This window comes from Festucalex cinctus, chromosome 3 (assembly GCF_051991245.1).
Source record: "Festucalex cinctus isolate MCC-2025b chromosome 3, RoL_Fcin_1.0, whole genome shotgun sequence".
Classification (NCBI taxonomy): domain Eukaryota; kingdom Metazoa; phylum Chordata; class Actinopteri; order Syngnathiformes; family Syngnathidae; genus Festucalex; species Festucalex cinctus.
In genome coordinates this window covers 19,556,118-19,573,702 of record NC_135413.1, presented here as the reverse complement: position 1 = coordinate 19,573,702, position 17,585 = coordinate 19,556,118, and the positions used below count along the sequence as shown (strand labels likewise).

General features: G+C 38.5%; 1 protein-coding gene across 1 annotated transcript; it reads left to right on the top strand.

The window, feature by feature from the left end:
* The first annotated feature begins 1,249 nt into the window (after positions 1 to 1,249).
* slc38a8a (solute carrier family 38 member 8a) lies at positions 1,250 to 17,216 on the top strand. The gene is made up of 10 exons (XM_077518057.1): positions 1,250 to 1,527; positions 1,911 to 2,109; positions 3,588 to 3,744; positions 5,320 to 5,424; positions 8,415 to 8,472; positions 11,849 to 11,963; positions 14,040 to 14,187; positions 15,175 to 15,377; positions 15,453 to 15,504; positions 16,513 to 17,216. Exons 1-10 carry the CDS (start codon positions 1,324 to 1,326, stop codon positions 16,613 to 16,615), a joined length of 1,344 nt encoding a protein of 447 aa, XP_077374183.1. The 5' UTR covers positions 1,250 to 1,323; the 3' UTR covers positions 16,616 to 17,216.
* Positions 17,217 to 17,585: the final 369 nt, after the last annotated feature.

The following is a 17,585-nucleotide window of genomic DNA, read 5'->3' as shown; positions in this document are numbered from 1 at the left end:
ACACGAGAGGGAGATAGAGAGAGAGGGTGAGAGTTTGAGGGTGTGTATGAGAGAGAGGGTGATAGTGAGAGAGGGAGTAAGTAAGAGTGAGAGAGAGAGAGAGGATGAGTGTGAGCATGAAAGTGAGAGAGGGAGTATGAGAGAGGGAGTTTGTGTGAGAGTTTGGGAGAGAGGGAATGTGTGAGTGTGAGAGAGAGGATGAGTGTGACAGGGTGAGAGAGAGAGAGAGAGAGAGAGAGAGAGAGAGAGAGAGAGGGAGTGTGAGAAATGGGGTTTGAGTGTGAGAGGAGTTGTGAGAGAGTATGATTGTGAGAGGGTGAGTGTGAGAGGATGAGTGAGAGAGGGAGTGTGTGAGATAATTGTGTGAGAGGGGGTTTGAGAGAAGGAAAGTGAGAGTGTGTGTGAGAGAGGGTGAGTTTAATGGAGGGAGTGCCTTAGAGAGAAGGAGGTTGTGAGAGAAGGAAAGTGAGTGTGAAAGAGGGAGTTTTAGAGAGAGGGTGAGTGTAAGAGAGGGAGTGCCTGAGAGAGAGAGGGAGTTTGTGAGAGAGGAAAAGTGAGTGTGAGAGAAGATGAGTGTGAGAGTGAGGGTGAGTGTAAGAGAGGGAGTGCCTGAGAGAGGGGGAGGTGTGTGTGAGAGAGAGAGGTGAGAGAGAGGGAGAGGGCAACAGTAATCCATAGTACTAAAATATAGTGCAGCCAGTGTGTTTAAACTAGTAAACATTCAGTTTTTTTCTTTTGTTTTTTAAATTTCTTTCTATTTATTTATGTATTTTTTTTACACAATATTTTTCCTTCTATACTGGTATACAAAGTTATTCACAAGTGTTGCATAAAAAAATTATATCTTTGTAGTATGCACATAATACGTAGGCTATGACTATTCTGTAACTTTGTATCACGAAAAGTCCCCTACTGTAAAATGTGCTCTGTGATTGGCTGCCAACCAGTTCAGTGTGTTCTTGGCCTCTTGCCCAAACTTGGCTGGGATGTAGGCTCCATCTCAACCTTGTCAGGATAAGTAGTACAAAAAAAAAATGGATGGCTAATAACCATCATCACCATTATCATCATCATAAATTGTAGTGCAGTTACCATTTATATGAACGCAGAGTAGCACCTTAAGGCATCATCAAAATGGGGTCCACCCCTCCCGCCTTCCATCATTTCTGTATGGTTGTTAGCTCACTTGAGCACTTCACACACGTTCCTCAGCTTCAGTGCTCACATGCTCCCCTCAATGATAAGGGTCGTGCCCCGGCCGCTAGTTCATGTGGCTTGAACGCCTTTGTCCATCCCACTGAGAGTTTCCCAGGTGAATGAATAATGGAGGAGTTGGCCAGGGAGAGCATCAGCCTTCTGGCTTCAGCATCAGCCAAACCCAGCAGGGTGGATCTGGCCGGGCCCCGGCTCGGCTCCCTGGGGGCCATCTTCATCATGCTCAAGTCAGCCCTGGGCGCCGGGCTCCTCAATTTCCCGTGGGCTTTTGAGAGAGCCGGGAGCATCCACAGCGCAATCACAGTTGAGCTGGTGAGTATTGTTTACCATAGATTGAATTAAAACTTAGACAATTGCGCCGTAGTTTTTTTGTTTTTTGTTTTCATATCGTCTTTGATGGTGTTTGTGTTTTATAGAATCCCGTTTGTTTGTTTCAAATGGGGGTGTCAAATTACTTAGATATATGTTTTGCCCCCAGCTATATACTCTCCGCACGTGTAACCAGGAACACATCCGGTCTTGCAGCATAATACTTTTCACATGCTAAATTAAAGCGGATCTTATAAAACCCTTGCCAGGATTTCAATGTATCTTACGGTTACTCTCTGTTAGTGTGCTTGTACATTATGAAAAACAGCTGCCATTTTCTGCATTGAATAAATCATGAACTTGTGCAATCTATTTTTCCCACTCAGGTCTCTCTCGTCTTCCTGGTGAGTGGTTTGATCATCCTGGGCTACTCGTCGTCCATCAGCGGCCAATGCACCTACCAGGCGGTGGTGAAGGAGGTGTGCGGGCCCGCCATAGGTCAGCTGTGTGAGATCTGCTTTGTTTTTAACCTTTTTATGATCTCCGTGGCCTTCCTCGTCATTGTGGATGACCAGCTGGAAAAATGTGAGTAGTAATGTTGGCTGTATTTTTCCGTTACTTGAAATCACCAGTATGCATCTCTTGGTGAACATGGACTCTTTATATACCATCACGCAGCTGTTTTATGTAAATTACAGGAATCTTCATATTGTATAGCTCATGGAAATCACAAATTTAGAATCTTCTTTGCCACCACATTTGCCTTCAGTGAATGAAAACTGTCTTCATTTGGGTCAAATCATTTATCATTCTGCCAAAAGTTGAACTTTTAACTTCAACTCAAGACGGTTCCCTCTTGCATTCAGGAAGTAGTAACAAAGGAATAGACCACATATCCATAACTGGCTATTTAATCTCTTGTCAGTTTTTCTAAATATTTTGAGCACCTGAAAATAACGGTCCCCTGCATAAAGTGGCTCCTCAATGTTAAGTAATTCATTGTGGGAGACAGCTGGTGGAATTCCAATTTCAACCCCCTCCACAAATTGATACTATTGGTTAGACATGTGCTCATTTGTTTGTTTGTTTAAATTATTGACCAATGGCTTGTTCTTTTTGGTCAATCAATCAATAATCTGTTTAGGAGTTGTAATCGGTCTTGTTGCACATTGTGAAAAAAAGATGACCACAACTCATTTATGCTTTATGTCACGGGAGCAATTGTATATTTTAATCAGAAGCTAACATTTATGATTGTATTATTATTTTTAATGATCTCTTATTTATGTACAGCGCTTTCTTACAGCTGTGGATGTTCTGCAGTACTGTATAATGTTGAGTTGAATTCTAAATAAATAATATGGCATCCAAGACAGGATTTTTTAAATATATTTTTTAAAAGCCAAAACTAAACAGGGTTCCTCCAGCTGGGGATTCTCACTGGAAAAATGACTGAAGCTATTGGCTTCTTTGAGTTGAATATGAAGACAAAACAGAACCTCATCCAATATGGCCACCACGTACATGTGGCGACCATATTGGGGCGAGTTCCCTTTAAATCACCATACCCTGAACATTTATTTTCCTTCATTCTATTAGTCAGTGTGTATAAACATTAAAAAGTGCAAATGCCAATACAATCTGGTAAACTGAAAAAAGTCTAACTCTATATATTTAATCGGCTTAAAGTTGCTGTTTTTTTCAAGCTCTTAATTATGCCATACGACATTTGTATTATTAATTTCAATAAAATAACAAATAACAACAGTCTTATCAGTGATCATTGTCTGCTGTGCCCAAACCGAATGATGCTACGTCATCATTTGAGACGCCAGAGATGAATAAATCAATTTTACTCATCAATAACTGTGCTATTTATGCCGCTCATCTAAAAACATATTCCGGTATATGTAGTTGTGGCACTTTGTTGGTGGTTTGAGTTTGCAATACTTTTTCTGTGAAATGAAATCGGAGTCTCACTCAGCCCAATTTGTCTGATTTTGTCCATTTGTTTTCCTTCATTAGGTGGTGAACTGTTCTTATTTATTTTGTGTGTCTCTTAGTGTGCGGCTCTCTGTATACGCTCGTAACTGGTTTGCCAGACTCAGAGATGCCCGACCACTTCTACACGGACCAACGCTTCGCCCTGGTACTGCTGTGTGCCTTCCTCATTCTACCGATATCCACGCCCAAAGAGATCAACATTCAACAATACATCAGGTCTGACTTTCAACTCTGCCGGCTGCACACGCACACACTGAACAACGTTCATTTGATATCTTTATTGTCATTTCAGCAATCTAGAAAAGGGGCGTCAAACTCATGTAAAATCATATTATAATTGATGTAAGGACGCCGCTTAACACATTAATGACCTCACAAACTAATCTCTAGATCTCGTAGCACTTTAACCCCTCGCACCCCCCAATTGGGTCCTCTCGGACTTTGAAGAGGAAATTGTGTGAAACAATGCACTAATCAGTAATCATGAAAGAATATAATGATGTCGTACATCAAATTAAACTGCAGAAGCAGGGCTACCCGAAACACAGCTCAAACACCAACTAATTTAATGATCAAATATAGAAATCATATTGCGACACACAGTGAAATAACTTGTCTCCCGTTGTGCTACTTTATGCAAAAAACCCACACGTGTTTTTGTGTTTTGTTCTTTTCAAATCTTCATTTACTTTTAATCAGTAACAAATATTACACACATATTTACACATCTGAACAAATTTCACAAGTGTTTCCTTTATTATGAGACAAAAATTATTCAAATCGACCTTGTGGTTGCAGACATATCCTCTTTTTTTAATTTAGGTACGTCATTTTTGAGCAAAAGCCTGAAAAATAGCTTGGGGCTTCAAGGGTTTTGACAGCACATAATTGCAGGGTTGTGTACTTGGTGTATTACTTTTTTTATTTTTTTATTTTACTTCTAAATTCATACTGTGGATCGGATTAAACCCCTATTTGATGACTTTTTTTTTTTTTTTTTTTTTTGCCCATGGCCCACATGGTTGACACCCCGATCTAGATGACCATTATTACTACAAACCGGTCAACAAAAAAAAACAAAAAAAAAACAAACAAAAAAATAAATAAAAAAAAAAAAAAAAAAAAAACTTGAATGATGGCCAGTGAAATTATGGATAGAAAAAATATAGCAAACAAAAAACACCTGAAATGAATATAAGCAAGGACTGATGTGAGAAATTCGTTGTGATTAGTAAAGGTGGCATTCTGATTCGAAACAATCAGCAAACATTCACGAATTTCTGCACGTTTTTTTTTATTTATTTTTTTAATTTATTTTATTTTTTTTTAAGGAAGGCTCTTCAGTCTTGATCTGTGGGGTGTAATGAAAATTTATTCCTCCAGGGTTCACTGTTGCACTTTCTTTAACTGTGCCTAAAAACATGAACCTACATTGCAGAGTGACTGATGTTTGGAGTACATATGTCCATCAAAAGACAATGAAATTGTATATATATTACAATATAAACAATATAGCAAGTTATATTTGGCACTTTGCACTGTAAATAAACTTGAATTGGGAAAGAATAAGTATTTTAGGCTAACATGACGAATGTGTTGTACTGCTTTTCTATAACAAGAGATTAAGCGTAATGTTAAAATGCAGTCTTATTTGCATGTTCAGCTTTGATGGAGTACTCAAACATACACATTCACTATATAAAGAAAAGATAATAATCCACATCTCTTTCGCTCTCTTTTTTTTTTTTTGAGTGATGTTTGAGCTTGTGTTGCGTCTCTGTCCACTCGCAGCGTACTGGGCACTCTGGCTGCGACCTACCTGACAACAGCCATCATCATCAAGTACCACATGATGCATTCAGTTCCCGTTCACATAATCCCACTCTACAGCAGTGGGTATGTATACGTGTACGTCTGGCTATGTGTGCCTTTGTGTCTGTGTGTGAGCTTGAACGTCACCGTGTACGAGACCCCACTTTGGTGCACTTACAAACTGTTAGTTTGTTTAAAAATGAAATTAAGAGCTAACATACTCTTAATTTGCCATTAGAAATAAATCTGCTTTGCTAGAGGTATCCTTTTGCTAGTTTCTCCTCTTCTTTTGAAATTGCACTTGAAGGCTTTGACCTTTTCTTCTCTGTCTTTAAGTGTAACTACATAGAATTTCCTTGCTTGGCATTGGAAAACATGTTCAGTTAATAAACTACTCGTTCATCCATTTTCTATATTGCTTCGCCTGACTAGAGTCTTAGTAAGATAGAGACCATGCCTGCTGAGTTTTGGGTGAGAGGCAGGTTACACTCTGAACTGGTCAGCAGCCACTCACAGGGCACCAAAAAAACAACCATTTACACTCACATTTACACCCCAGGACAATGTAAAGTCTTCAGTAAATCTCAAAAGCAAATTTTGGGATAGTGTGAGGAAGCCAGAGCACCAATTACACCACACAGGAAGGATGAAGCCTTGATTTCAACTCCAAACTCAGAACAAACAACCTTAGAATTGTGAAACAGATGTGCAAACTGGTAGCCAACCATAGTGCCTCAAATAATCTTTCTTTTTTTAAATGTAAATATTAGATTGCATTATATAAATATACATAAACAGTTGCATGTGAAAATAATGTCCATCAGGATTTCCTCCATTTCAAAGTGAAGGCAGAGGATGTTGAAAACAGTTTTTGGAGATTAAACATGAGTCTAGTGGGAAAGGATATAAGAAAACAATATTTACTGGGAAAAAAAAAGAAAAAAAAAAGAGTTGACCACAAAAAATAGAGCAGCAGTACAGAATGGTGCATTCTCATTTCGCTCTTCCACTGTAACGTGGTCTTATGAGGTGACAGTAGCCAAGCCGTGAGAGATTCGCCTAGGTTGCTAACTACTAGGGATGTAACGATAAGCGCAATATCATGATATCGTGATATTAAAACTGCCACAATATCGTCGTCGTCATATTCACTATATTTAAATGCAACACATCTGTGAAAAAAAAAAAAAAAGTCAGGTTGATTTCCATTCGTGCAGTTCTAGCACCCTCTGATGGCTAGTTTTTTTAGTGCAACTTAATTTTTATTAGGGATGTTGTGGCCCTTCTATGTTTAAAATCTTGGTTAATTGTCAGGTAATAGGGAACGTAATATGCCCGTGAAGCAAGCCATTATCTGGAGGAATTCAATGTGTGCGTGCATTAACAACATAACATAATATTAATAGCATAATAATAATAAAACATAACAATAATAATAACATAACATTGATGTAATGTACAAAAGCGCAATATTGTGCTTTTTTTTATTATGAGGTCATTCTTTTTACAATATTGTGACCTTAAATATTGCCGACCTCCCCACAATATCGTGATAATTATCGTATTGTGAGCTTCGCATTGTGATAATTTCGTATCGTGATTTTTGCATATCGTTGCATTCCTACTAACTACCTCCTTATTTATTGCCAGCCCGGTCTTCCAATACATTGGACAGTTCCCTTATTGAGCGACAATGCAAAGTGAAAAGTCAACTCAGACCTCTGTCCAGTAGGCTATTTATGCCTCTGTAACTTCCCCAGGGAAGTCCCTGCATCCCAGTCCAAGTTCCCTATCAGTTACTTCTCAAAAATCAATGTTGCATTGCATGGCCAGAGAGTCACAAATGATTACATGCATCTTATTGGCAAGTTCCTCATAGTCACGGTTGAATGATGTTAGATCAAAACACCTCGCCAGTCTGGATCACCAGTCGGTGTCACTCACGTGTCAAATTTCCTCTCACCGTTGAATCATCCGCTTTTTAGCTTACCAAAACAAACATATATCACAATGTCAAAACTGTAAACTTCTAGCAAATATTTAATCAATTTGAATTTGATGCCTGAAAGACATTCCAAAAAAACTAAGACAGAGTATGTTTTGTATCACCACCACCACTACTACTACTATGTGACATAACCTTTCCTCTTAACAATCCTTAACTCATTCACTCCCAGCCATTTTCATATAAGCAATCCCATTCGCTCCCGGCTGTTTTACTGAATTTTGACTGATTTTGCAAGGCCCACAGAATATTGTGTTCAATTGCTATAAAAGCATGGAACCTACCAAAAGAAAGATTAAAGTCTCTTCTTTCATCAGGAAAAAAAGTATGTTTCTATCTGTTTCCGTTTTCATTAGTTTTCACAAATCTATTTAAAATTGAAAGTAATTGAGCTTTTTTCTAGATGGCCCTGGTTGATCGCCTTTTCTCTGCTGCCACCTGCTGGCCGGTTGTGTAATAACTACCATTTCTGCAACCGTTCTTTGCAGTTGAGAGGCTGCATCAAAGCCTTCTGTATGGTCTAGCATTTAGAAAAACAACAACAAAAAACACATATAAATACGTCTTTGGGACACTTACAACATAAAAAAAAAACATATTTACACGTTATTGGGAGCAAATGAGTTAATAAGGGTTTGGAAACTGAAGACCCTCATTGTTGAAGTATTGGTGTATATATTGAGCTTTATACTGTGTTTTCTGTGCTCTCCACCGCTTATTCTTTCTTTTTTTTTAAAGTTTAATCTCAAATATATATTTATATGTGTCACCATCTCTTCTAAAAGCAAATTTGGGTCACCTGAGACATGCTTTTGGGCCATAACTCGATTTGCCAGTCACAGCAATGTTATTAAGTTGCTTCCAGGAAATGTGGCCACCATGTGTCTTGTCCATAAAATGAATCGAGACCAATAGGATGGACAAAATACATCACCATCTGCTCTCCCTCATAGAACCACATTCAACTGTCACAAGATTTTCACTGTGCTGCACTTGAAAGAAGCACTCACGGGTGTTTGTTGACGCCAAAGCATTTTTAATGGTGTCTAACTTATTTCCTTCTTTGTAGAATCAGCTCCTGGGCATCCACGTTCAGCGTCATCCCAACCATCTGTTTTGGTTTCCAAGTAAGTATAACCATGGAAATGTATTTGGTATGCGTAAACATAATTTTATGACCAGCAGGTCACATAGAGCTGCGTAGCACTTGATTGTGGATTTCAATTCAAATAGGAAAATGTGCTCAGTTATTTGTATTTTTTATTTTTTACTCTTCTTACCTCAAGCAGGAGAATTTGGTAGACACAAATGAGATATAAATATTTATTCATATATATGTTTAATTGCATCTATTTTACACAGCAAATGCTAGTGTATAGACCTGAGCTATGTCTCCTGGTTGTTCATTGCCTTGCTCAAGGGAACCTTGGCAGTAGTCACGAAGCAGATGAGCATCGAGTCAATAACTCAATATTTGTTTTTGTCAATAGCAGAACTTAAGTAGGACCAAGTCCACACAGTAAATTCTGGAGAATAAATTTGATTCTTAACAGTCTATTTTGTCCCACTCTAAAATGTATTCTTTGAATAGAGTAAAAATATTCAGAGTACCACCTGAGCTATGCCACTCCTACTGTTTGCTTCTAAACTCTACAAGGAGACCAAAAACATCGTTTTTGGACTCGGAGTTTCAAAGATTCCAGCTGACACGAGTGATATACTAACACACAGTAGGACCTGCATGGCTCAGGGAGTAGATCGGCCGTCTCCCAACCTGAAGTTGTGGGTTTGTTCCTCAAACCTTGAGTGACTTTTTTTTTTTTTTTAATGTTTTTTTTTTTTTTTTTTTTTTTTTAACTCTCTTGCAATTGTAAATTTTACTCTGTTTAAATTGGGATCAAATAGACTCTGTTTAGAGTAAAATTTACTCTGCAGAAAGGTTATCAGGGACATGGCTACTGGTGCCCCAATTAATTACTCAGATGAATGAATGAATGAATAAATAAATAAATAAATAAATAAATAAATAGATTTTTATTTATTTATTTATTTATTTATTTATTTATTTATTTATTTATTTATTTATTTATTTATTTGTCATTTGTGAAATAAAATTCCAGTGTAATTTTTAACGAATAAAGTAGTTTACAAAATACTTTTTTGCAGTTTTGCCATAATGCATGTATGTTTGCACTGTGTATTTATATATTTACAGTATGCGTTTATACGTATACATGTGCCTAGTGTGTGTACGAATGCATGAAATGTGTGAAAAATGGTGCCAACCAGTCACTTTTGAACATCCAAGCTGCTTTACGCGATTGAAACACTTCAGTATTCTGGGGGGGAAAAAACAAACATATCAGCACTTATTATAAAAGGTCAATCGGAAAATAAAAGTGGTAAGTGACATAATTGATGAAGGGAATGCAAGGTCTGCAAACTCAAACCCTGAACTTTCTCCCAAGTGTGTTTAACATGTAAAGGGCACCTCACCGGCACAGCCAGCGGCAACTAAGCACATCAGAATGAGCTTTTCATATTTAATAGGCAGGTCAAGTTGCGGAAAAAGCATTTCAGACTTGTGTGGAACGCTCCGGGTTGCCAAGGTAACCCCTGACAGATGCAGGCAGGATCGACTAACGGGAAGGGAGCGTGCAAACGGATTAGTGCATGTCCTCTCACACAAACGCACACACAAACTCACCCCTCAGGGCGAGTGATTGCTGTGCAAAGGTCTGAATGGAGAGCTGATGAGATGCTGGCAAGTAGCAGGAAAAGGGGAATAAGATTTAAAACCAGGAAGATAGCACCTGGGATCAAGTGGGGACAAGAGTCCGTGTGATGGTTTAACAGGCTCACTGGTTGGGGCCCCAATCCTTAATTTAATGTCCTATCAAACTGCAGCTTGCCACAGTGGCAGAGAGATAAAAAATATTAAGACTCAGACTTTGCTCTGGGAGCACCTGAGAGACAAGATAAGTCATGTTGGGGTTAAGACCAATTCCGAAAGGATCTCACCATATCTCTTCATGGATCTCGGCTGGGAAATAGAAAAAGTTAGAAGGTGTAACAAGGATGAGTTTTATTTCATTCAAGATGTTTTAAGTGGATTAAAAACATGGATGAATGTATTTATTGTAAACAGGGGTGTGAAACTCATTCCTGTTGGGAGCTACATCGTAATTGTGGTTTCCTTTGGAGGGCTGTTATGACTGAATTCAACTCAACTCAACTCAACTCAAGTTTATTTATAAAGCTCCTTCAAAAAGCCTGAACTGTCACAAAGCGCTTTACAGAACACAAAAAACATAAAAACATAACACACATTAACACCAATACAATACAATCACAACAAATCAACATACAATGTATACATAATGGGATTGGTAGCAAAAAAAAATGCTTTCAATATCAACATTTTTATTGTGAAGACATTTTGAAATTTTGGCATTTTATCAAGAAACGTACATAATTTGCTTTCGTGGGCTTTATGAAATGATGTGGCGAGCCGGTGTTGGTGTAAGATGTGATCAGGCTGCCAGGTCGTATCGGGGTCGCCCAACGAACACGTCCCGCTACAGGATTGGCTGGAAATTATCCAGTTGACGTCAAACATTGGAAAGAAAATATTAAAAATGTCGTTTAAATAACAAAATGTATGGATTGAAATTGTAAATACACCTAAGAATATAACCCCACAATATATTGAATACATAATAAAATAGATTGAATAAATGATAAAAACACAAAATAATTGTCTCAGATGTGACAAATATGGTCAGTTTAGATTGTTAATGTGTTCCTATTATCATTAACCCGTAGGCAGTACAGTATTGTGACCGGTTTTGGGCTTTTTGTTGGATCTGGTCCAAGTCATTTCAAAATAAGATATGGCCTACGGGCTACGACTGTTTGTTTTTATTTATTTATTTATTTATTTATTTTATTTTTTTGGTGATTAATTTGTGAACAGCTAAAAAAGAAACCAAACCGAAGCTAACTTCATTAGCGCTGCTGTACCGACGTCACCGGCAAGCGCGGAGGTGCTTCAATCTATTTTTTTTTCCCCCGCTTTTAAAGTATCATGCTTTTATATTTTTAGGTTAATTTATATTTTTACAATTTTAGCCTATAAATGTTGTTATTTTGAACAATTGTAAGCAGACAATTTTCAGACAATCCTGTCGCGTGACGTCATCTGCAGGCGACCCCTATACAATCTGGCAGCCCGATCACATCTGGTACCGCACACCGGATCTGGCCCCAAGTTTCACACTTTGCAAGCCAATAGCGATATCTGCTCAAATCACACTACAATAAAACATCATTACTGTTTCTATTGGTCGTTTGGTAAGGATTTCATACATTTTCATTGATCACCAAATTAGTGATCAATTATTAAAATTCAATACCTAAAATTTGTCACGAGTCAAAAACTGTTGGCTTGAATTTGAATGGTAGTGAACTGGAATCAAGAATATATTTTGTTCTCTGTTCCAGTGTCACGAGGCATCCATCGCCATCTACAGCAGCATGGAGAACCAGCGTCTCTCTCACTGGGCATTCATCTCTGTGGTTGCTATGATTATCTGCCTCATCATTTATTCTCTCACAGGTCAGGTAACGGTCTGCTCGCACAGTATGCTACCTGACTTGCAACACCTTTCAAATCAGGAATCAACACCAGACTAAGAAGAAACCAACTGTGTTTTTAGATATCCTTCACAGGGTTGTCAGAACGGGCTACTGTGTAGCACAGGTGGCCAACTCAAGGCCTGTGACATCATTTTATCTCATCTAACTTCTTTACCGTATTTATTTCAAAGGGCTCATCTCGGTCACGGAAAAACAACTAAGCCAACAAGCTATCAAAAATGAGTAATAAATGTACTAGGATTAAATTTTTGAACTAAAAGGAGACTACACCAAGGTGGGAGCATCTTGTTGAAGACAAATTTGGCCCGAAATAAGATGGATTCTTACTTAATGTGGTCAGGCTGAAACATTGTACCTGCAAAATAGTCACTTTTTGATTCAACCATTAACACTGCATCAAAGACATTTTCAACACTTTAAATCGGTAAATACATAATTTATAAAATGACACCCACATGTGTAGCATGACCAATAGTATAGATTTTTTATAACAAAAATAATAAATTGACCAAATTGTGACTTAGGAGGTTTTGGCCCAACACCAGTGATATGCTTTTCAACAGGCAATGACTTGTTTTTACAATGTACTAAAAAAGTAGATTGTGCAATTAAAAACAGAAGAAAAAACAAATTGTGGATAATTCTAATAATTTCCGTAATTATAGACTGGATATTCAGATAGTTGCCAAACTTAACGTTTTCAATTATGATGGAACCTACAGCCCCATTCAGCTTTTATGTCATGATTAGTAAATACATAAATATGAAAATAGGACAAGAATGTAAAGCAAAGAGACAATCCCTCAATTGTCCGAGTGAATGCTTCAAAATGTTTGTTGTATACATGGCAGCTCGCAACGATTGCCCCCGACTGAATTAGTCTCAATGAATATTCTCGATGAAAAATACTTAAAAAAATAATTCTCAATAAGTACAAAGACAGTGTACAAATAAACAAAGATTTGGGATATTAACCCTTAAAGCCTGAACCATAAAACTTATAAGAGAAAATTCTGATGAAATAGAGTTTTTATTGGTCCTTATGAAGAAAAAAAAATGAACATCAACTTCCACATATGACTTGTAATTTGTGTCATATTTGATACAGCAGGTCACATTGCTTTAAATTAGTACATTTATAACTGTCAAAAATGTAATAATAACCGACATATCAAACATATCAATATTTCCAATAATCAGAACATTACCCACTATTAATAAGTATAGGTGTCGCCTTTCTCAACTGGGGTGATCTTGGGGTTTTAATGGGGGGAAAAAAATATATATTCATGAAATAGAGGGCTCAAAATGTCTTGTATTTGATATGATACGTTTGGCTTTATAAGTTTATAGGGTTAACCCTGTAAAAAAAAAAAAAAAAAAAAAAAGGATAAGGCCATGAGTAAGTATTTTTGACCTTAAATGTAAGCATTTCATTTAGCATGTAGCTGGATTTCTTGACATGACCTCCTGTGCCACTTGGAACATCATGCTATATTGAAAATGACTACAAACCAGCAGCACTATTGCAACTATTATTGGATGGTTACATAAAAAAAATGGTATATTGCCCAAGTATAACATCACATTTCCTCCTGACCTACACCATGGTGAGGATGAAACACATTTTTGAAATAAGTTCAAATGTCCTCATCGTCATTTCTTCACAACAGAATGGACAAAACTGAAATCTGAGGTGGCCCATTCTATTTTCAGGATGGTATTGGAGTATTTTCTGCAGGTTATTTACAGTGTATCTACACGTGTGTAAACAGGGTCGCCACATACAGCTAATATTTTCATTACCTTCTCATCACACTATTTGATCCACTGAACACGTCATTTTTGACTGGAGCAGCTTCAAGTGTCACTTCACACACGTTAAGACAGAACTGCGGTAAAAATAGTCTTCAAAACACATAATAGCCCCTAAATATAGCCAGTACATTCTGACAACCAACCACATACTAGAGTACTGATTCACATTAGGTACTGCATGTGGCTTCAAGATGCTTTGTGTCTTTGTCTGTTGCAGGGGTTTATGGGTACCTGACATTTGGGAAGGATGTGAAGGCCGACATTTTGATGTCATACATGGGCAATGACATTCTGATGCTCATCGCCAGACTCCTCTTTGGAGTCTCTATTATCACCATCTACCCCATCATCCTGCTGTTGGGCAGGTTGGGGGCATTTCTTATTCATGTACCGTATTTTCCGCACTATAAGGCGCACCTAAAAGCCTTCCATTTTTTCAAAAGCTGACCATGCGCCTTATCATCCAGTGCGCCTTATATATGGATTAATAGATCCCGTCATCTTGGATCGCTAGCTAATACTAATATTTTACCTCAGAGAAAATAATAAAACAGCTGTTTATTCATTTTGGAGTTGTCAGAAAGCTGGTTTGTAATCTATTAATAAAGTTTGACTGACCTATCTGACTGTTTTGTTGACATTCCCTTTAGCGCAGCACCATCTAATGGATGCATAACGTAACCCTAGCCTCTATTGTAGCGCCTTATATATGGAAAATGTTTTAAAATATGTCATTCATTGAAGGTGCGCCTTATAGTGTGATACATACGGTCATCTTTATTTTGTTGATTTATAAAATACATGACCACGTCCCCACGTCTCCATTGTCAAGTTTGATCTTAAAGAGGAATTCAAGTAAAAAAAAAATCTTTACAATAATATATTCTTTGTGTCCCCATTCATCTAGACTGCAATTTGACTTATATTGTGTTTGTGGAATATGAGTTAAGCAGAAAAAATGCACCCGTTCTTGTCCATCTCAGGGGGCGGCCATGTTGCCATTTGCTGTCAACTGAAAATGACATCACATCTGATCAAGGCTCATGTAACAACCAATCATGGCTCACCTGTTTTCTGAGTTTGGACATGTAACATTCGCAAGCTGAGCTGTGATTGGTCATTACCGAAGCCCTGAGCAGCTGTGATGTCATTTCCAGTCAACAGCAAGTGGCAAAATGGCCGCCTCCTTAGATGGATCAAAACGGGTGGATTTTGCTACTCAATTCATATTCTACAAACACATAGAACACACCGGGGCCACATAGAACATTTTGTAAAGAACATTTTTGACTTGGCTTGCTGTTTAATTCTTCTTAATCTGTTTCTTTGTATTTTTTTGCAAATCCTGCAAGATCAGTGATCCAGGACCCTCTGCTGAGTTGGTGGCGGAGGCGTGACCGTGTGGTGTCGGTCCAGTTTGAAAGCCGCAGTCGGTACGCGCTGACGTTCCTGTGGATAACTGCAACACTTCTCATCGCTGTGTTCGTACCAGACATCAGTAAAGTCATCAGCGTCATTGGTGGGATCAGTGCGTTTTTCATCTTTATCTTCCCAGGTAATGGCTTGTTTGGCATCCACATTTTATCACATGTCAAAACTGTACCCACCAAAATCTTCTGTGTTTGACTAGGACTCTGTCTGATATTTGCCATGCAGTCTGAGCCAGTGTCTTGTAAAACCAGGTGAGGAAATAATTTGTGTTTGGGTGGTTGAGTATCAAGTCACATTTGTAGCTATTGGGACTCAGTTTTTGTGAAATCCTGTAACTGCGCAGAGGCGGGTTAGACCCAATGTTGGTAATTTTGTAGACATATATGTAGACCAGCAGATCTGCGAGAGGGTTACACTGCTGTGGGAGTGGTCACAGACAATCATAATGGCAAGTTCCATTCCGTTTAAAAGCAGTCACGCAGGGGCGGCGAGATCCGGTCCTCGAGGGCCGCAGTCCTGCAGGTTTTGGATATTTCCCTTCTTCAACACAGCTGATTCATGATCAGCTCATCAGCACGCTCTGCAGAAGCCTGATAACGAGCCTGTTAATTGGAATCAGCTGCACTTCGAGTAGGGAAATCAATTAAACCTGCAGGACTCCGGCCCTCGAGGACCGCAGTTTGCCACCCCCACACTAGAGGGAAAGCACAGCTGTGCCGGGAAGTGAGCACTTGAAACCGCCACCTCCCTCGCTCTGATCTGAAAATCAGTTTCAGCCGGCTTTTGCACCACTGTGTATGCTGGAGCGGTCCCGGGCATGAAATCTAACATTTGTCGGCCCTCTATTTCCGGAACGCAATGTTGTGGGGGGACAGCACCGACACCGTTGGAAAGCTCTCGGCAGTCCGAGTCCAGTGACGTGTGTATGTCCCCTGTAGGACTTAGCGTTCTGGAGATACAGCGCCAGGAAATTCCGAAATCTTACCCCGGTTGCTCTTTCCTATCATGGGTAAAAATTTGGCATTTGCTGGCCTTCTCTCTCCGGATCGGAAAGTCGTACAGCCACGGACATACACCGACAGCATTCCCCTTTGCACTGCACGAAAATAGAGCCTTTGATCTTTAAAAACAGTGTAAAAAAGTGTGGCCTTTTATACAGTAAATGAATGAAATTAACTTTAAATTATTTACAAAGCAAGCAAACAAGCACAACAATTTTACATCAATCTCTATCTTTTCTGTATCTTTCTCCGTTTCAGAATTGTCCTCACGCTTTGGGGAGTAGTCACACTGCTATGTGGTGCGTTCATCTTTGGCCAGAGCACCACTACCGCTGTCATGCAGCTCCTTGGGAAGTTCTGAAACTCAAAACTCGATTTGATGTCGTCCCACAACACTCAAGTTGTTCACAGTGTGCCCTTCAACGCTAGTTGCTAATTAGCTTGATGATAACAAACGTAGACTCTGTCAAGTTCCAAAGCAGTAACTCCATTGTTACTTGGCTTGGGTTATTTTTTTTCCCTACATTTACGACCTAACAAACACTTCTATTTTGTTGAGGAGCTATAATGTCATCGTTGCAATTTCATCGCACTCTTCTGCCACTTGATCGTTTTTGTGCAGTAGAAATATGTGCAGTAGTTTTTGTGGCCAAGAGAAAGAGCTCGAGGCCAGGGTGACATAAATATGTCCACCACTCCAAATTAAGGTTCGGTAACGTTCTGGTCTTGAAAAATGCACTAATTTACGCATAATTTTGTCCATGTGGTTGAAGTTCACAGCTTGCATGCGATCACAGTGTAATGTGAAAACATTTTTGATAGTGGTGGCAACCTAATAATCTGAGTTCAAGTGTTTTGTTCTCTATGGAAAAAGGGGCATATAAGGGGCAAATATATTTTGGTGTGTGTAAATACTGTTCTTTTTTTTTTTTTTTGTCAAAAAACTGCATTGAAATTGGTGGTGAATAAACAATGTAACATTTTACATTATTATTTATTTCATGACATTGTTTATGGAATGTGGGAAGAAGCTAGAATAGCCAAAAACTAGTGATGGCAAAATGAAGCCATGTCATGACATTGGCATTTAACGGTGACGTCAGCCATAAACATTTCCTGATAATGTTATATGTGACCTCACTAGTCTAAACATGATATTCTAATTAACTCATTCACTCCCAGCCATTTTCACAGAAGCAATCCCAGTCCCGTGTGTTCTATTGCTATAAAAACATGGAACCTATCAAAAGAAAGATTAAAGTCTCTTCTTTCATCAGGAAAAAAAAGTATGTTTCTATCTGTTTCCATTTTGCAGCAATTAGCATTAGAAG

Coding starts and splice junctions, on each gene's coding strand:
- slc38a8a (XM_077518057.1), top strand. CDS start 1,324: ATGGAGGAGTTGGCCAGGGAGAGCATCAGCCTTCTGGCTTCAGCATCA. Junction 1,528..1,910: donor GCGCAATCACAGTTGAGCTG/GTGAGTATTGTT, acceptor TTTCCCACTCAG/GTCTCTCTCGTCTTCCTGGT. Junction 5,425..8,414: donor ATCCCACTCTACAGCAGTGG/GTATGTATACGT, acceptor CCTTCTTTGTAG/AATCAGCTCCTGGGCATCCA.